Genomic DNA, 20,286 nt, shown 5'->3' with positions numbered 1-20,286 from the left:
TAAGATTTTTTTTTCTCTTATTTTTTCTCCCTCATTTGGCAGAAGATTTTAATAATTCACCTGTCCTAAAGTTGTTTTTTTTGCATCAGGCATTTACCAAAAGTCGTACATTGAGTAGATATTATTAGGTTGTGATCTTTTTTGTAAAACTGTTGTAATCCCAATGAAAATATAGTTTCAGTGTTGATGAAAAATCGTAAATTCTGAAAATGTTTTTCCTTAAAAATGTGTCGAACTGAATGAAGTTATGCACACTTTTACTGTAACGCATCTCTTGGTTTGATGTCCCTGTTCACATTTGGCCATTGCTTGTTTTTCCTTCATCAAATAAGGCACATTTTCGAGAATTCTGGTTTGGAGACCCCCAAATAAATAATACTTTTACTAGATTTTGATAATACTCTACTCTACAATCTCGAATGTATCTTGAATATGCTAATGTGTACTTTTAACCTTTTTAAATATTTATTTTTGACTCTTATCTGTTACGAGAAGGTTGAAGGTTCACAAAGTTCTTCTTAAGGGCAAATAGTGACATCAATTTGAACTCAGCCTTTGATTTAGCTGTTTGGCGACTGTAATGCTTGTCCCTCCAGGTGCTGGGTTCACAGATTTACTCAAATATACCAAATTTATTTAGATGTTTTTCTTGGACAAAGAGGATTCACTGAAAACCTTCCCGTGGATATTTATTTGGCAATTATGCTGCTTTATAAATATTTTGAAACTACTAATTTACGGCCTCTAATAGAATGCCATTGAGGTGCCAATAGCGGTGTTGATGTGTGTGTATCCAGCTGCAGGATGAGGCCCCGTGTCAAAGGAAAACACAACAAGATTTCAACATGGATGACAAGTCTGCTCAGCTGGAGGAGGAACAGAGAAAGTAAGTGACAACGTGTTGCACAAGCAGACCGATTTTCCCGAACGTCTCCTTGCAAATTGTCCGAGCTCCGTGTATCCAAAACAGTTTAGAAAAACCACATCTTAGCTTCAGTCCTGACATGAGAGGACCCACCGCAGCATGCATTCTGAACTTGGATAGAGATGTGGACCAGTAAATTTACAGATACGTCTGTCAAATATTTGCTCCCGTTTTCTTTTCGGTTTCATGTTGTGAAAGTAGAAATCAAGCGGTAATATTTCTCAGAAACTCATGGGCGAGTAATATTCCGAGCACCCCTCAGTTTTCTCCTTGTTTTTTTCCTTGCCCCAGTTACAGGCAGAAGGAAGGGCCTGTCTTTGGCAGCTTGTTTCCAATTTGTCAGAGAAACTAGTAGAAATATGTAGACTTGTTTCCTCAACTATTCAAAAGATGTGTCAAGTTAACAGTAAGTCAGGCTGTGTAGCTGGATCAGATTTAATACCTGTTTGTGAAAACGAGGTTATAATAGTGCGATAAAAGAGGAGTTATTGTAACGTAACTGCAGAAATTGCGAAAGTAAGAAGAACTGTGTGACATTTTCACATGTCTTGATTTAGCTCACTCTCTATTCTTATATCTACACATCATTTGGCATCACTTCACAAAGATAATACTGCAAAGTAATGCAGCATAATTTACAATAACTGGGTGTGTGTTGGGAATGATGTAAACATTTTTGTGAACGAGAAGATCTGGTAAGAATTAAATGTAAGTTGACACAGATGTTAGGAAACTGTCACACACGCTGGGCCAGTAAGTGTGGTAGGCAAGGGTGGATCTGAAGCATACAAATAGACTGTGTTGAAGTTATCATAAATGGCAACTTTGAATGGCTGTACATGGGTTATAGGAACATGTAAAGTGTTTCAAAGGACTTCCACCATGTTTGCTTTCCCCCCAGATGCACCAGTCTTAGCCAAGTCAACTCTTTGCTTCGTGAGCAACTGGAACAAGCCAACACGGTCAACCAAGGGCTCACGGAGAGCTTGTGGACAGCCCATGAAGAAATCAAATTGTGTGATAAACACTTGAGCAGAGAACAGGAGGTGAGAATTTCTGTATAAACATTGAGCCAACAAGCAACACAAGTTTATGTTTCTCACTTTATAGACTTGGTGGGTTCACTTGGGGTCGGAATTCCATTCATAGCAAGTTTCATCCCTCCTCGCTCAATTCCCTCGTTATTTCTTTGCAAGTTGTTGTTTCCTGTGAAAACATTCCAACTGCTTAGGGGAAGGCAGAGAGTTTTTGCAAACAATTTACAGCTCGTGCTGTAAATGGACTATGTCTGTGGATTCAGGGAAATCGGAAAATCTGTTTGTGTGTGTTGAGGCCTTCGTAGGTTGCATCTGTGTAGCATCACTGGACTGATGTTGCCGCCACCACCACCAAAGAAAGCCTGACAACTCAAAGAGCAGACTTTAACCCCCCTTATTGTGTGTGTATCTCAGGCACACTCGTCGTGGTTAAGCTGTGAACAGGCTCATGTCAGATCAGTGTGGCGCCAGGCCACCTCCCTCCGGAGTGCTTTCAACCAGTTAAGGACTTTCACTGACAGGTGAGTGTAGTGTCATGCCCAGTCCATGAACGTGAAAACCTTCTAAGCAACCTAAGAAGCCGCTCTGCCTGTTGAGATTCTCCGTTATCTAAACCTACACTCCATTTAAGAAAGTGGTAGTAATTCCATACAAAGGGTAAAAAATATACATGACAGATAAAGAAAACCAACGACCAACATAAAACAAGGATCTACTTTTTAATCATTGAGTATTTCATGCCTGCACTCCACTACAGTCCTGCTCGTCGCCCTTTATACCACCATTAAATTTAAGAACAGAATATACTTAAAACAGTAACATTTTAGAATAACTGACCGGTACAAGTATCTGTTAGCCGTTTGTACATGATTTATAATGCACATTTATTTACCTTATAGATAGTTTACAGATAATTAATAGACTATTAGTTAACAAGTTAAAAATTACTTCTTAAGTGTATGTTAATGATTTTTTTTACTATACTTTTATATATACATTAGTAATTAATCATGTACAAGCTATTAGTAAATTACTTTCAAATGAATGACTTAGTATCAGTTAATAGTTTATATACATTATTGCAACTATTCTTCATTTACTGAGAAATGGTAGCTCATAAATTAACTGATAACTAATGATCTATTATTAGTTATAACAGATACTAAAGTGTAACCAATAAAACCTCTTTCCTGTTTGCCCTAAACCTTCAGCATGAAATAGACAGTTGTTTGGTTTGGCAGTCAGTGGCCATTACAGTGGTCCCTTGTTTATTGCGGGAGTTAATACCGGAAAACCATGTGCGTTAAAAATAAATCTGTGAAGTAGTGACCATTACATTAGTCAATTGGTTGAATTAAAAAAATATATTTAAAAATAATTATTTGAACTTTCAAACTCAATATTGCATCCCAGTGCCATCCCTTTTAACAATCTTTAGTAACAGTGACATGAAGAGCTTCCGTAGTTCTTTGCCACCCAGCCAACCCATCAAAGCATGTGATCATCTTTAACAAAGCAACATAGATGTAGGAATTACAAACAGCATTGCAGGACGAATTAGCAAGCAATAAATAGATTAGTTTGTAGAAAGGCATTATGGGAGTTCACTGTTTTGTTGGCACCATAAGTAAGGCGGGTGCAGTTATTGGAGACGTAAGGTGAACCACGATATGTTGACAATCACATTACCATCTTATTTATTGTCAAATAAACATACTATTTTTAAATGATGACCCTATTATGTAAAATTCAACTTGATTTTTGTTTTCAGAACTTTGTCTAGCATGCGGGGAGAATGTGCTACAGGTACACAGCAGATTGTTTTAGCTTTTGCAAGTCTTCAGTCCAGAGCCGGCGAGGAGAGCAACACAAATGGCCTTGAAGTGTCTGCACTGGAGAGACAGCTGAGAGAAAAACTCAAAGAGGCCATGCAATTCCAGGGACGCTGGGATGCAGAAAAAGTGGAACTTGAATCAAGGTGGACAATTACGTTTTTTTAAAGCATGCATTGTAACATATCTGACCATTGAATATTTATGGTTGGGACAGGATTGAGGAGATGGTAGCTGATCAATGCTGATACAGTTAATAATACAGTCCTCATCTGGGAAACATAATAAGTTCAGATCTAAGCAGTTACTGATAACTTGGAAGGCCTGGAGGAGATGATTACAAGATAATGAGACCTTAAATACTGGGAGAGTAAAAGCTAAAATGTAACAAAAAGTGAGGAAACCAGCCGATATGTCTAAAAGAAAGATTGAATAAGTTCAAGTTTAAGAGAGGAAGTGTCAAGTGAAGGTTTTGACAGGTGATGAGGAAGCAGTTGATCTTGGGAACAAAATGAGTATATAAGAGGATCAGTTTTTGGAAAGGTTTACTGATTAAGTTTAACAAGTCTTCTAAAACAATGATTCCAAACAATTTGATTTAAAAAGAGACATTATGCAATGAGCTTTGTAGTGACTTATACTTTGTTGCCTTCAGAACCCTCGAGCTTACAGACACAGTGAAGAACCTTTGGAGACAGAGCAGCGAGAAGGACGCCAGCATCGACACAATGAGGATCAGTCTGGACAAGCTGGTGGGACCTGGGGAATTAGCAGTGGGATGTGGCAGATAAACAGGGGGTCGGTTTAAATTGGCTGTAGTCTGGACTTACAGCTTGATAAACTCCACAACTTCCTTGTCTCGAAGGGTTGCAGTCTGGGGAATGTCAGGCGTGTTCTGTATGTGTTGCTTATCTGACATGAATGGTTTCCTGTTCAGGAGACACAAGGAGCAGATGATAAAGTGGAGATGGAGGTCCTGTGCACAGAGATTGAAACATATCAGGAAACATTATCCCAAATCTGCAAGGTTAGAGGATGAAATGTGTGTAGAGTTTATCTTGTTTTAAAAATAATGTTTAACTTTTTTTTTTAATCTTTCCCATTCTACAAATCATGATCAGCTGGTTGGAGATTCTGAGAATGTGTTGACCTCACCTGTCAACCCACCTTCTCCTCGAAGAAACACAACTATAATGGCCGTGAAAAATCTTCTCTCCAAACACCAGAGACAAACTCAGGTTTAGTTATTGTCCCACAGATTGTTGACACTTAGACCGAACAATATTATCGTTTTTTTTTACTTTTCTTTGGTCAAAGAGAAGTTTTAAAGCTAGTTTGAGAAAAATGAATGAACACAATAACATTCATTTTCAATAGTGTGACAAACTTGTTTTACTTTTTGGTGGATATAATTTACTTTATCCCTAAATGTCTAAAACGTTCAAAAACTACAGGACCTGCAGGAACGTCTGAACGCTTCACTAAAACAAGTGAATGGGTTGCAAAATCGTTTGCTTGAGAAGGACAGTGAGACGAGCGAATTGGAGCAGAGGAACCAGAAATTGACCGTGGAACATCAAGAGGCCAAAAAAGCTCTGGAGGAAAATCTTGGACGCAAAGAGAGTTATCACTGCTCACTGGAGCTCATCTCCAGGTAACCCACTTCATTTAACATAGTATTCTCACAAAACTATTTTTATCATTGAATGGAATGTCAATCAAACTTGCATACATCACCTATTCTTAAATTGTACCAAATATAACCATTTGTTTAAGAACAATGTAAACATATTTGTATGTGCGAGTGCCCTCCTTACTAATAGAAATCATTTCCTCTCTTCCTCAGTGCCTCCCATTCCAGTAATCACGGAAGTGATGATCTTGTCTCTGGGATGCGGCGGGAGTTAGACTCCCAGCGTGCAGATCTGGAGGCTTTGCGAGCCTCGTCTTCGGAGCTCGAGAGACAGCGGGACCTCCTAAGAGAGCAGAGAGAAGATCTGGAAATGCAGCTGGCACGTCAGCGCACGGAGGCCCAGCGAGGGTACACGAGCACTTAAAATGACTGTTACACAACATTCATCCCGTCACCCGCGATTGTGTTCAAACTCGTTTTGTTTAAAGTTCAGATCAGTAACACATGTCAACCAAAGCCACAAACACACCCAGATGACATTCAAATAAAAACATAAATGATTTACATCACATTACCGTGCTCATGCAAGAAGGATGTTTTTTGTTTTTTTTCCCCAAGTTGTCTTTTGCTAAAAATTTGATTAAGTCAAAATTGGAGCATGACATGCGATCCAGTGAAAAAGCATCTCCCTGTGCGTTCTTACTTTTGGCACTGACCTCTCTCCATCTTTCAAAGGGAAATAGATTGCAGTTTTTGGATTGTTTATTGAAATAATATGTGTAAGTTGACGACATCGTGTGAGTGATTTGTGTGCGATGCCTTCGTGTTATAGCGAGAGGGTCACTGAGGAGTTTGAAGGGAAGCACTCTGAGCTGCACAGAGAGCTGGTGACTCTGAAGGAAGCTCTAAGTCAGGTCATCCTACAAAGGGATGTGCTGGAAGATGAGAAGAGCAGCCTGGTTAAGGCCCTCAGCAAGGTAGACTGTTGTCAATCATGAACCTATCATGGGCCAAATTTCTTATTTACGCCACAGATGGAGTCTCAAAATGCTGCGCAGGAAATCATGAACACAAAACTACAAACGCAGCACGCCACACTTAAAGACTCTATGGCCAAAATGGCTGCCCTGAGCGAGGGACTGGCTAAAGACAAAGTTGATCTGAATCATCTGCTCCTGCAGGTTAGTTTCTGCAAAGTTCTTCCATTGTGGGTAAAACATACTGAAGTGTTTTTGATTCAGTCTGAAGGTGAAAAGGCACAGCTTGAGCGTCGGAGGAGAGAAGCGGAGGCAGAGCGGGCAGCAGCCAGAGACGAGACCATGAGGGTGCAAGAGGAGTTGATGGAGATGATGGCGGAGAAGAAGAATCTGGAGAACGCCATCCGTCACTCGCAAGTTTTGTCACGTAAACTAGAGGCTGAGATGGTTGTTCTCCAGGAGGAGAACACTAAAGTCTTGGAGCAGAACCTCCAGGTCAGATGCTCGCAGCAAACGCGCCACATAAACACTCATCCTGACAGTTCTGTTGAAATGTTTTTGTTAAAGAGCTTGAGCTGGATTAGGTATGTGGTTCTGAAGATCTTACCCTTCTATCTGCTGAAGAATGATAAGAATCCTCTTCTGCTTTATTATCTGTTCTGACTTGTGAAACTAAAACACCCATGTTGAGCTCATTTAATGTTTTACATAACTAAACAAGTTGACAGAATCTTTCCAGAGAGTTTAAGATATTTGCTTTGTCAAAATAAATCAGCAGTGTGTAAAATAAGCCGCAGAGGTTGGGCTCTCCTCACATTCATAACATTGTTGTAACTCATCCCATTTAATATTTACCCAAGCAGAGAAGGAAACACTCATGTGGTAATATTTAGCCGGCGTGGGTTCAATCAAGTGTGGTTGATAATCAAAAAACGGATCCAAACACACGCGTGGTGTGAAAGCATGAGAACAACTTTCACTAATTAAAGTGAGATCTAATCTATGTTTCCCACTCCTTAAATAAATCACCATCATGAAGGGTCAATGATTCTCCCTTAAGGCTGTTAGTCCTTCAATCTGCTGACTCATCTGTTGGTTCTGTATCCAGCTATGCTATGTGGGTTTCTTCATGAACATATTTTGTGTGTATATTTGCCCATCAGCTCAGCAAAACGCTCGATACACTATCGGGGAAGTTTCGTGCAACCCAGGAAATGCTTGAAACCCAAAGAACAGCTTTGGAGACGGCGACCAGCGATCTGGAACAACAGGCCAAAGAAAAGGCAGCAGTGGATGTCAAATTCAACTCTGCCGAGCGAAAAGCTTCTGCTCTCACTCACGAGCTGGCTGTCCTGAGGTAATAACTAAACTTATTGATTCATTCTTTTGCTGGTGTCAATGATGCCACAACAAACTGTAATAGAGCGGCTGTGGTAGCTTTTAAGCCTGGATATGCATAAACAAGTTTGTAGAAGTGTGTTCATGAAAATCCAAACAACGGTGAGTGTTAATGTTGTTCATGGAGCCCATGCCAAGGGAGTTTCATGTAACAAGAGTCTTTCAGTAACATGGTTTTATTTGGAAACTACCCTCCTGATGCTTCATTGGATTTTATGACCTTCCACACCAAGTTGTTCAAAGAGCTTTTTTAGTCGTGAACTTGTGTGCGTTCTGTGTTTCAGAAGAGAGAAGCAATCCCTGGAGAAGGCTCTGTTCGAAAGCCAGGAGCTTTCTTTGTCTCTGGAGACTGAGTGCACCAGGACCGAGAGGGAGAGGCTCAATTTGTGTCTAGCTAACGAGGGCTTGACGCGTGAGTAGCCCCCGCCTGTAGAGACCCTCTTGTGCTTTGTGCCAAACCTTCTGGCCATGAAGCCTTTCCAACAGCCCACTAGAGAACCATATTTCAAATGTGAGCTCTGCAACAGCTGGGCTGCAGGATCACTGAGCTGCTTTCTCAGCTGACCAGGGTCTTACCACTCTGCAATAACACACATGAAGCAGATCAACATATGGACATGAATAAAAATTGGCTATAAATAAAAGTCCATAAACATCCTGAAGATCTTAACTCATCCAATGTGTGTAATGATGGGATGGATAAATAAGATCACATTTGTCTTATCAGGTGATGCTTCTCAGACACGTAAGGATGCCGAGTGCCAGTTGGCAAAGGCATCGGAAGAGCGCAGAAAATTGGAGCAGCTGGCCCGGGTTGAGAGGGAAGCGCTTTTGACCCACAACAAAAGGAACGAGCTTCAACAAAAGCAGCTAGAGACGGAGCGCAGGTTAATGGTAAATGAGAGAATGTTAATTGTTTTTGTATTTCCCGAAAGCACTAACACAAATTCTTTTCCTTTAACCCCATTGTATTAGATACTGTAGATGGATGGATGGATAGATATTGGGTTTCCAGTTCAGTACAGCAAGTTTCATAAAAAGAAAAGAACATAGTGCAAGAATAAAAAATCTAGATAAAAGGAAATAAGGCAAAGAAAAGGGTTAATATGGAATAGAATACATCATTATTCGCTCCTGCCCCTAATTTCAGAATAATTATTAATATAAATTATTATTTTACTGTTATTGGAAGTCTCTGTATAATTGTTGACGTTCATAATCTCTCTTATTTTTACTTATTCGCAGGAATCTTTGTAGGTCACAACATCAACATGAACATGAATTTAGGGGCTGCAAAAAATGACTGAAGTTATGTACTTAAGAGTTATTCCTGTTAATTATTTAAGGCTTTTTTGTGAACTGCACTTTATTTTCTTATGTAAACGTTAACATGGCCAAAAAACTGCCTTGTTGAAGGCAAAACTAGGCACACAAAATAATCCTTCACAATCAATACTGTACTAAATACTCAAGTACAGTATATATATAAGATTTTTAAAACCCCTTAAATGTCTTCATTGTGCCAGTTTCTACATGTTTCCTTTATGCTGTGACAAAAACATATCATTAAAGGTGACAAGGAATGTTTTGCTTGACTTTAAAAGATGCCTTGATCAGCATCATGAAGACTGTAAACACTGTTTAATTTCCTTCCTAAAGGGAATGTTATTTTTAATGATCTTGTGCTTCCGTGACACGCACTGTTATTATCGTTAATTCTTGCTAATTTTCTTTTTCAAGTTAGTTGTTTGCAGGTGTTGTCACCTATTTGCCATCAACAAGACTGGTTTTCCGACAACAACAAGCACATTATGTCAAAACAGGATACGAGTAAACTTTGTCTAGGATCTGAAGTCACCTATGATGACTCCCCTGTATTTATTTTACAATTTCAACCATGCATGTCTTAACCAATCAATGGGACTATTGTCTCTTGATACATGCTTAGATGCTTTCTCCATCATATAACTAGTTGTGTTGCACATTTGTTTACAGGAGCAGAAGTGTGCAGAGCTGACTCTTCAATGGGAGCGGGCCAAGGAGCAGCAGCAGAAACAGTACGAGGACCTGCATCTCCAGAGCCAGAAGGAGCTGCAGCTGATGCAGAATGAAATCGTCACAGTGCAGCAGGACTGCAACCAGAGCCTTCTGCAGGCTGAGAGCAAGAAGCAACAGGTGTGTTTGGGATTGTGGGAATTTTAAATGTTTCCCCAAAGTGGTAAAAATATATTAAACCTTTAACATCTCAGGTGGTGCCTTTATGATTGCCATGCATTGTCCGGTTCTATCCCTCCATGGGAATTGAGATCATAAATTCACTGACACTGACCTCACAGTGTGTTATGACCAGGAGCTGACCCAGATGGAAACAGAAAAGGCTGCCGTGGTGGAGAAACTTGTAGGACTCCAGCAGGACTTGGCGGCCTCAAGCATGGAGTTGGAGCGCATGCAGAGAGAGGCTCTGAGCAGGCAGGAGCAACACAAGGTAAATATGATTGAACACGTCAAAAGTACCACATGAATCACACATGTTAATGTTTCCAGAATGCAATGGGTCATCTCCAGTCACAGCTGAAATCCTTACAGACTCATTTCGAAGAGTCTTTGAACTCTCGTGAGAGTGCAGAGAAGAGTTTATCTGAGCAGGTCAGGGAGGTGAACCAACAGAACAAGCAGGCTGAGGAAGAGGTGAGGAATTTCAAGTCACTTTTATTGTATCTTAAGTATTTACACCAGCAGTAGACCTGCTTTTTTTGTGATATTGAAGGTATTGTCCTCAAGCAAGTGTATTATGATGGTTGCACAACAATGTACAAACTATTTATAAGTTATAATAACTGCCTTACAATTTTGTTGATTTTTGTTTTTTAATCAGTAATTATTTTTTCAGAAAAGCAAAATATTCATCTTAATCCAGTTTCTTAAGATCTGTCCCTGACCTGAGTAAACAGAATTTCTGTTATTATTGAAATTGTTGCTGTTTTCACATTTTTTGTGGTTAAAATAAACACAATTTTTATCTCAGACACATATTTTAAATTTGTGGAGCCATGGTCGGCACTGATCACCAACAAGCACCCTTGCCTTAAAAAAAAAAAAAGTATTAAAGCAGTGCATACCTTGGGGCAAATTTCACACAACTACATAAACACACAGCTTTTGCAGCGATTAATTAAAGTTGTGTCAATGATTTAATAGTATGCTAAGTTCTGGGAGAGGGAGTTGGACTTCAACAAGCCATCCATGACATTCACTGCAGCATTCCAAAGTCCTCAATGCTCCCCCTCTTATCTAGTACAGAAACAATGTATAATAAACAATAACATTTTGCATGGAAAGTCTTTTTTGAGCTTTTGCTGAACAGTGCAGCAGCAGTTAGAAGGCATACAACAAATGGCAAAGCCTTTTGAAAATGCCATCAATTTAGATTCGACCACATGTGTCAAAAAGCTCATCTTTTCTTTGTCACATTATCATCTTCGCTTTCACTACACAGACAGAAATCCATACCCAGAATATGCACCTACCCTCCTTGGCGGGGGTAATGATCACATTTTCCAACCTATAGTGAGGCTGACCAAGGTTTGGTGATTGTTTACTCATGAAACATAAATTCTCATGAAGATGGCAGAGGTCTTTATACATCATATAAATGGACAGAAAGTTTCCAGCTTGTTTAGCTTGGCAAGGGAGGTTTCGGCACAAGATGGGGGATTTTATACCAATTAGTACCAGTGCGAGCAGGGAGCCATTTACCATCGGCCTCTGTTGACATTGGCCAACGCTTCACAGTTAACTAGCATCAGCATGCCATCGAACACTCGGCCAAATCCTTAAAAGGGACACTGTGTCCAACAGGACTTTTCTGCTGATCACAGTTTTTGACCGTATGTTGTCGAATTTGAGCGAGGAAATTTAAATCTTCTTGATCTTTATATAAATATCAGAAATTTATGACAGACCCACCGACTTTGCCTTATTGGGTCAAACAAGAACCATTAATCAAGACTCTTGGGTTGCTTAAGGTCAGAACTCAAGCCTTGGCTTACGAGGCGATTTAGTGAAACAACAAGCTCACAGTCACCTCATTAAGAAGTGACTCCAAAGCTGTTGGGGCCTCACGGTGAGTTGATTTAAACGTTTTGGTTTCCGTGGAAAAATGGAACGATTGTTAATGCAAGACTTTTGGTTTCAATAGAAAAGCAAATATGGGGATCATCCTGTCTTCGCAGTGTCTCTTTAGTCTTGTCAAAGTATAGTGGATGAGGATGTGGGGGAGCAAGAGCAGGAGACTTTGAAGGCTTGAAAGGCCCTCCCTGCCGTATATCACGTTAAACATCAGCAGCTCTGTCATATTTGGCTGACACCCTTACTGATTTCCTTATTTGATTGTTTTTACTAATCCCATTTTAGGATTCACATGTCAGAGTGTGACAAAGCAGGAATGGGAACTTGTGATACAGAATTAAAGAACTTGCAATGGGGATAGAGTGATATCAGGGAATGCATAGGATTTAGTCCCTGTTATGAAATCAAAGATCGAGTTAACCCCTTGTGTAAATAAACCACTGGGGGGTTAGTGTTTATTTTCTTCCTCGCTGCAGCAAAAGCTGGCACCGTACAGACCCCGGGTCCCCCTTTCTCGTCCAGAAAACACAACACTGCTGTCCTCGCTCACTGGCTCCGGACCTGCACCCCCTCGAACTCCCTCCACAAGAATAATCAGATAAAGCGCGGCATAATTGGAGAGATCAGTGCTGGGTTATTTTTTCTCACATTAGAGTTTATGAAAAAAGACCATCTTGTGTGGCCTCTGAACGCTACACTCCTACTCATCATCCTCCCCCCCACTGCCTCCAGAGGGGGCTGCTGCTGTTTATCATTCTGCGCTATGTGGGTTTTTATGCTACGGTCCCTGTGAAGATATGCTGGGAGGAAAAAGGCCTTACTAAAGACATATCTGGCTCCTGTCCATGCCCAGATAAGCTCCGTCCTCCCTAATGTTCTCTCTGCTAAACACCATGTTGTCATAGAACTTAATATAGGTCACGCTTTATTTCAAGCCGGTATTTGTATATCTTTACTTCACTCGTGTTGTGTTTAATGTTATCGGAAAAAAAGGTTTAATACATATCTGTCAAACCCAAGACCCGAGGGCCAAGTCTGGTGTCTCGCTGGATAGTTGACTCATAATCAAAGTAGATTAATGTTTTTGTTGATGATCTATGAAGATGCCATAGTTTAAAGTAAGCAACATAAATTATCTCTGTCAACAATTATAGAGAAACTTCCAATAAGAGTAAAAGTTGTTGGAAAAGGGATGCATGATCTTGAATGCTAATAGATTTTGACTCTCCTAGTTTTTTCATGCCGTTTGGAAATTCTTGACTGAGGTTTTCCCAATAAAAAATAAAAAAAATCACATGTACACTTAAAGGGGAGAAAATTAGAAATTATGGAGCTTTTTCCTCAAGTTATGTAATGTTTAACAAGTAATTGGACATAAGCTTATAATTTGAGATATTAGTATACATTTTTTCTTTCCTTTTTACCCGCTCATGTTCATTTATTCATTAATTTCCTAATCCCTTAATGGATGTCACGGGGGTCTGGCTTCTATCCCAGTTTCTTCGGGCGAGAGGCAGGGGACAATCTGGACAGGACGCCAGTCTGTCGCAGGTTGAAAGACGCACAACCATTCACACAAACTCATCCCTACAGACAATTTCTCCAGGTTCTCAATCAACCTCCATATGTTTTTGAATTGCGGGAGGAAACCGGAGTAAACCCACGCAACACAGGGAGAACATACATACAAACTCCACACAGAAAGGTCACAAGTTGCCTCCCTTCTGTTGCGCCCCCTTGCACATGTCGATGATTTCAAATAAATGTGTCAGAAATTTAACAAAAACCTTCTTTCTTCTTGTGCTCCTTTAGTTAACGGGCCTTCGTCGACAGCTGCAAGAGACGGAGAGTAAATATGTAAAAGCTCAGAAGGAGCTAATCGAAGGTCATAGAGAACTCCAGCAGTGTAAAGAAGAATGTGATAAGCAAAGAGGAGAAGCTCTTAATCTTAAAAGGCTTTTGATTGATGAGACCAGAGAAAAAGAGATGATCCAAGGATCCAACCAGGAGTTGAGAAGTTCCATCAAGAGAACAGAGAGTGAAAATATCAGGTCTGCCTGTCATCAAGAAGACAAAAAGAATGATGAATGATCCTCCTGTTTTCATATCTTGATAGACTGAGACTTGCTGTGGAGGAGAAGGAGCAGAAAGTGTTCATTTTGGAGGAGAATCAAAGCTCTATTCAACAGGAGGCGGCGACCTTGCATAGTAACATCAGGGAGCTGGACAAGTCTCATCTGCAGGCACGAAGAGAGCTGCAGGTGCTCCGGAGACAGGTCAAACCCCAAACTGAGTGCCTGTTGTCAACTCAATTCCAAGTCATGATTCTCAAAAATGATCTCATTGTGAGCAGGTAAAGACTCTCTGTGGTGAGAACAAGCTGCAGAGACAGGAGGTGGAAGAACTGCGGGCCCAAGTATGTGAGGAGGAACGGAAGGAGGAGGAGGCACGTGGGGAAGGTTTCAGGCTGAAGCAAAGTTTGCTGGAGTGTGAAGCTGGCAGAGAGGCGGCACTGAATGAGGTAGAAAACCCTGCAGGGAATTAATCTGTGAACACGTTGAAGCAAATATTCCAAATTCTTACTCGCATCTAATGAGCTATCTGCAGGATTCAGGAAAGCCTAAACTGCCAAAACCACAACCCACTATAAAGGGTAAAATAAGATAATATAAGGTCTATCAGACCTATTTAATAGTTGATCTTGAGAGAGGCTAAAACAATCATTACTTTGGATAATTATACATTTTAAATTTTCACCAGTGAAACATGAACACCCTGGTTATAGTTTTAACATTTTGAGTCACTATAGACACTGCTTCTTTCTGAGACAGTAGACAACTGAATACCAACCTCTTATTTTTGGTGTTTTTTTCTTCAGATGACAAGTCTGGAGCGTCGAATTGTGGAACTGGAGTCGGTCACGCATCATAGCGAAGAGCTGATCCAGGGTCAAGAGCTTCAGCAGAAGCACAGTGAACAAAACTACAGAGAAACTATCTCTGAACTGGAGCAGGTTTTGGAAGAGGTCACGGGTCAGATGAGCAGACTCGCTGCTCAGTCGAGCCTCGCAGAAGGCAAGGTCCAGGACTTGGAATGCCAGCTAGCAGAGTGTAACGGCAAACACCACAAGCTGGAGCACAAGTTGACTGGCTTATGCTCAGTTCTGCAGCAAACACTTGGCATTAAGCAAATGGAGATTTCACACAAAAGTGGTTGTCATCAACGCTCTCCAACTTCCTGGAGAAGCCATCTACAAGCAAAAGGTATTTCACTGTCATAACGGGAGGGCGATTGAATGTTCTTGGACTGTTGTGATGGGCTTCAAGTTCAATGAGAGACAAAGCAAAATACACTATAAACCAGGGGGGGCACACTCAATCATACTAGGGGCCAACAACCAATTTTACTGTCTCTAACCAGGGAAACATTAAGAAATTTCAAATTATTTTCCTTCAACCTCAATTTTACTTAATGAATGTAAACAATTATACAGAGACTCCCAATATCTCTGTTCATTGTCTTAAACACTGGCATCTTTATAGAAACATTAATCCCCTTGGATTTTGAGGAAACCGTCTGGCGGGCAACATTAAATGACTACTCTGGCCAGAATTGGCCCCTGAGCCATGTGTTTAACATGTTCTATAAAGCTAAATGGAATGCTGTTATGCTTTTAGGCTATTACAATGTTTTAATTATGGCATAAAAAGGATAGAATCTATTTAAATAATATGTAAATCGAACTAAATAAATAAATATTAAATTATGAAAACTTATATTTGATATAAAAGCTCTTTAATTCAAGTATTTTCAAGAGACAATTACAAATAGGAAAAAAGAGAAAATTAATCCGTTAAACGAAGAACTTGTCTTAGTAATCTATTACGTATTCAGAGTCTTTTCGCTCAGACATTCATCCCCATGACTACTTTGTCAAGCTACTGTCTAGGGACCCCATGCAGGCGGCTGATTGAGATGGTCTCTCCAAAATGTCCTGAGTCTTCCCTGCTGTGTAGACAAAACACCTTTAACAATTTGGATTTAGAGTTAAACTAGTCATGAATAATAAGAATAAAAACCAAAAAAAGTGATTGATTATCAAAAGCTTCAGTGCTGCACTTGCCCAGGTCTAACTGCCATAATAGTCTTTCAACTTCATTTTTGCGCTGCTTCAAAGGTATGATTAGTAAGAGAGGACTTGGGTCCAGAGTACACCGTGTGATAGAAGTAATTGTTCTTTCCCTGTCTTTTGGTTAAGATGAAGGGATAGATGTGGACCTGATCTCGGCAGCACTCCGGGATCTCCAGCAAGAACTGAAGGACACACAAAGAGACAGAGTAAAGTGACATCTGACATCCTAATGACCTAATTGTCCTACTGTTGAGACCTCATTGTAAAATTAAACCTTTCAGGATCGAGGTAAAGCAGAAGTCTCACATTTAAGTCATCAGTTAAAGGAGCTCCTGGATAAACATGAAAAGTTGACCACAGAGTTGCTACAAAAGGAGAAAACTTTGATGGAATCAAAGGAAGGTAAGATGTTAACTGACCGTCATTTTTGCTCTAAAATAATCATGTTTGTTGTTCGGATAGGGAATCAGGAGCTGAGTACACGGTTGCATGAAGCTCACATGTCAATATCTCAAGTGAATAAGGAAGCGTGCAGTGCAAAGCAAGAAAAGCAAGGAGAGTTCACTTCTATAAAGACTCGAATGCAAGCGGCTGAAGCTGAGCGTCAGACACTCAAGGTTTGTGGAAAACTGCTTTAAGAATTGAATCATCAATAGAAACTCATCGCTTCCTGTTCAATTTTCTCACAGGACAAGCTAAAGGTCCTTCAGAAGTCAGAGTCATTGGCTAACTCAGATAAAAGAAAGCTGAGGGAATCTCTGGAGGATGCAGTAAAAAGAGTCAATCAGCTGGAGCTAAGTCAGCGTACCCTCGAAGGCGAGTCTCGGCGTGCCCAGCTGCGAGCTGCAGAGCTGGTCACCGAGGCAAGTGCACTGCAAGAGAGGCTGGTGGACACTCGGAGGAAGCTGAGCGTGAGTGAAGACCAGTGTGCCACACTCAGAGTGAATCAAGAAAGGCTGACCTCGTCTCTAGCACAGTCGGAACAACAGGAGATGCAACTGAGAGATCAGATGCACAAACTTTCCAGCTTTCTCAACAATAACAGGACAAACACAGGAGCGCTGCAGGAGCAAGTGACACAACTTGAAGTGGCTTTAACCTCCAGTGAGCATGACCGTAAGCTGATGCAGGTATAAGACCTCAACATGTCAAAGCCAAAAAAATAATAACATGTATGAATATATACATTCTATTGGTTAACCTTTGATTACCACCTGTTCCTCTTTGATAATTTGGACCTTTTATTGTGTCTTCCTCCATAAATATTCTCTTAAAATCAATAAGGAAAAAATCTAATTTTCGTTCTTGTTTTTTACCTCCATCAAACTTTTCAACATATCTTCAGGATCGTCTTGATCAGATGAGAGATGCCCTAACAGAGAGGAAAACGTTGAATTATGCACTAACCGACCAGATCCAAAGCCTTCAAAAAGCTCTGGAGGTCTCCGAGTTCAAGCGATGTGAGATGGACAAGACACCGAGAGAGGTTCGTGCCACGCATGCACCTCATTTTTTAAAGATAAGGCTTTGATTTGATTTGATTTTTTTCCAGGATCAAATGCAAAACCACTTCGCTGACTTTCAGACAGAGGAGGCAATTCAGCAGCTTCTTCTGGAGAAGAAGCAACTACACAATAGGGTTATGGATCTCCAAGATGCCGTGGAGAAACTGCAGTGTGAGAGATCAGAGATGGAGAAGCTGCTGGCACAACTGAGTAAAAACAAGCCTTCAACCTGGAAGAAAAAAGAAAAGGTAACATTAATGTTGTAATTACTATATGAAAGGTACTTGAATTTCATTGGTGTACATGTTTTATTGTAATTACCGTATGTTTTAAAGTTTATATAATTTTGGTCGCAGGGTTGAAAACAACTTCTGAATGCTCCCTCTGTTGCACCTCATATGGTCCAATAAAAAAAAGACGTTTCTTTTGAAGTCGAACCCCACAACATATAACTGCTTTTGGCCAGTACACTGCATAAAGGATGTGGGAAATCTGGGGTGCATGTTGGATTTTTTAAGAACCCACTGGGGATGAATATAATTTAGATTTGCCTCTGATTTAAATGATTTTATTTGAAAAGCCATTGAAGATTTTTTTTTTCTCTTAAAGAGGCCAAGATAAGCTAACATGTGTCTTGTTTTATTCTGCCTTTAGTTCATCTGAGGACATGTTTTTAGATGGTGACACACATGTATGCATATGCATTTGACTATTATCTTTTTATTGCTAGTTTCATCCTCATTCATGTCAAACGCTGTATGAAGTAATCCGTCATGTGACGGGAACATGTAGGTGGGAGAACTGTGAGAACCAGAAGGCTCTGTGCTTGGCTTCTGCTACACACATTACAGGAAGGTACAAAAGTGCATGAGCAGTCCTGGTAAAGTCGTTCACATTATGTCACCCTCCGGGTGTCGTCAGGTGGAGAAGCTGAGGCAGGAGCAAAAGAAGTTTGTAATTCCGTTTATGGCCTGTAGGAGGCGCACGCACAGAACGAAGTTGAGGGAGAGACCTCAAGATCTGTGTGATTGGCATGAGGTTATATGTGATAAGAATTAGCTTTGTTATTAGACTCACCTCTTTAAATCTGGTTGACCTAATCAAGAATCAATAATCTGATGGAAAATAATCTGATATGAAGGTTGTCATTCTAGATTTGAGTGTGTGAGAAAGAAACAGGAACTAACAGGAAAAGAAAAGGAAAAATACCAGATTATTGAATTCATACAGTTCTGAGTGAACACATAAACACAACAATTTTAAAGTATGTTCAAATAATTTCTCAACTTGAGTATCAGATAAGGCATCTTCATAAAGGATAAAGACGTTCTTATCTTAAAAGGAAATGCAATTATGTTTTCATACATTTTTTTCATAAACTGTGAAGTTTAAAAGAAAAATGCATGTCAAACTTTTCATTTATTCTTACATTTAAAAAAAATGTATCAATATACTTGACTCAAAGTACTGTACAATTGCAACCAAAATAGTGGGTATTCAGGTAGAAAACTACATAAAGTAAGTGTATTCAACAGTTAAATAAATAAATATTATGAATATATATATGTAAACTGTAATTTAGATGAAGAGCAGGCAAACTGATAGTGATAAATGCCTGCATTGTTTTAATATAATTTACTTTTGTTCATACCGTTTTGTCTTGTGTCTTCCAGTCAGAGCACACTCATGCACAGCGCCTTCCGGAGGTGACAACCCAGCATCACAAGGAGTTAAATATGAGTTCTGATCTTCTAAGAGTCACTCAGCTCCGAGCAGAACTCGGACCTGAGACCAGGCAGAAGACCCATCGGCAGAGAGCCAGATGCCCGGAAAACTAGATGATGATTTTTTTTATTTTCTGTCCTGTGCCATCAGATTAAATCGGGTCTGTTTGTTCTTGAAAGGTGCGGACGGTCACGCAAAAATAGAAGATTTTCTCAATCAGATGGTGGTTTGTGGAGCTCAGAGCGCAGTATGTAGCACTTCTGGTTCCTCTGGCAACATCCCAGCAGCAAACTTAACAAGCTCCATCCACACAAAAACACTTCTCAAAGGCGTTTGCACCCACCCGTGTCCATGTGCTCTCCGGATTACATTAATCTGCGGAAAAACTCAACAACAACAAACAATGATCGTTTTGTTTAAAAACGGAGTGGATGTGCCAAAGTGTTTTCAGGATTTCCTCAGGCCTGAACTTAAGTACGTCTCATTCTGCTTATGCTGTGAAACTTGATTCATCAACAAGATCGTGATTGGTCGCTCATGTGTTTTAAATGATTATTGATTAGATTAGTTTTGTTTGGTAGACTTTTTTTTAATCCCTCTGGAGATCTCCTTCGGGAAATTGGGATATGATTTAGAATGAAGAAAAACAAGTGGAGCCTATATTTAAGTTGAATTGTGCTATTGTTGATTTGATTTAAAATGATGATTTGAATTTGTTCAATGAGTCAATCTGTGGTGAGGTTTCAGGAAAACATGATGCTTATTAATAAAATTGGAATGTAAACTTAAAAAATGTCTAGTATGTCAAAGTTTTATTCCACAGTGAATATGTTATAAGATGAACATGTCCTTAAAGTTGTTCTTGTTCCACACTGCAGTGATTAGAGGATTATCATTTAATCTTCAGGTATAATAAGAAATGATTTTATATTGAGAGCAAATAACATGTTTTATTTTTCATCACAGCTCAAGTCAGAGTCTTCTAAACATGTTG

The 20,286-nt window shown here is 39.9% G+C and overlaps 1 protein-coding gene across 1 annotated transcript; it reads left to right on the top strand.

The window, feature by feature from the left end:
* The first annotated feature begins 828 nt into the window (after window positions 1-828).
* Window positions 829-20,031, top strand: crocc2 (ciliary rootlet coiled-coil, rootletin family member 2). The gene is made up of 29 exons (XM_087784473.1): window positions 829-886; window positions 1,827-1,971; window positions 2,377-2,483; window positions 3,734-3,940; window positions 4,450-4,546; window positions 4,732-4,821; window positions 4,916-5,032; window positions 5,249-5,448; window positions 5,641-5,835; window positions 6,260-6,404; window positions 6,462-6,608; window positions 6,669-6,899; window positions 7,568-7,761; window positions 8,087-8,214; window positions 8,530-8,696; window positions 9,798-9,977; window positions 10,153-10,287; window positions 10,347-10,490; window positions 13,743-13,981; window positions 14,047-14,206; window positions 14,284-14,451; window positions 14,809-15,193; window positions 16,189-16,268; window positions 16,344-16,464; window positions 16,525-16,679; window positions 16,752-17,192; window positions 17,408-17,548; window positions 17,615-17,815; window positions 19,241-20,031. Exons 1-29 carry the CDS (start codon window positions 846-848, stop codon window positions 19,403-19,405), a joined length of 4,926 nt encoding a protein of 1,641 aa, XP_087640599.1. The 5' UTR covers window positions 829-845; the 3' UTR covers window positions 19,406-20,031.
* Window positions 20,032-20,286: the final 255 nt, after the last annotated feature.

Source organism: Callionymus lyra, chromosome 2 (assembly GCF_982586985.1).
Source record: "Callionymus lyra chromosome 2, fCalLyr1.hap1.1, whole genome shotgun sequence".
Taxonomy (NCBI): domain Eukaryota; kingdom Metazoa; phylum Chordata; class Actinopteri; order Syngnathiformes; family Callionymidae; genus Callionymus; species Callionymus lyra.
Note: the sequence above shows the minus strand (reverse complement) of the source record. Positions and strands in the feature narration are given on the sequence as shown.

Coding starts and splice junctions, on each gene's coding strand:
- crocc2 (XM_087784473.1), top strand. CDS start 846: ATGGATGACAAGTCTGCTCAGCTGGAGGAGGAACAGAGAAA. Junction 5,033..5,248: donor AACACCAGAGACAAACTCAG/GTTTAGTTATTG, acceptor CAAAAACTACAG/GACCTGCAGGAACGTCTGAA. Junction 6,405..6,461: donor TGGTTAAGGCCCTCAGCAAG/GTAGACTGTTGT, acceptor TTTACGCCACAG/ATGGAGTCTCAAAATGCTGC.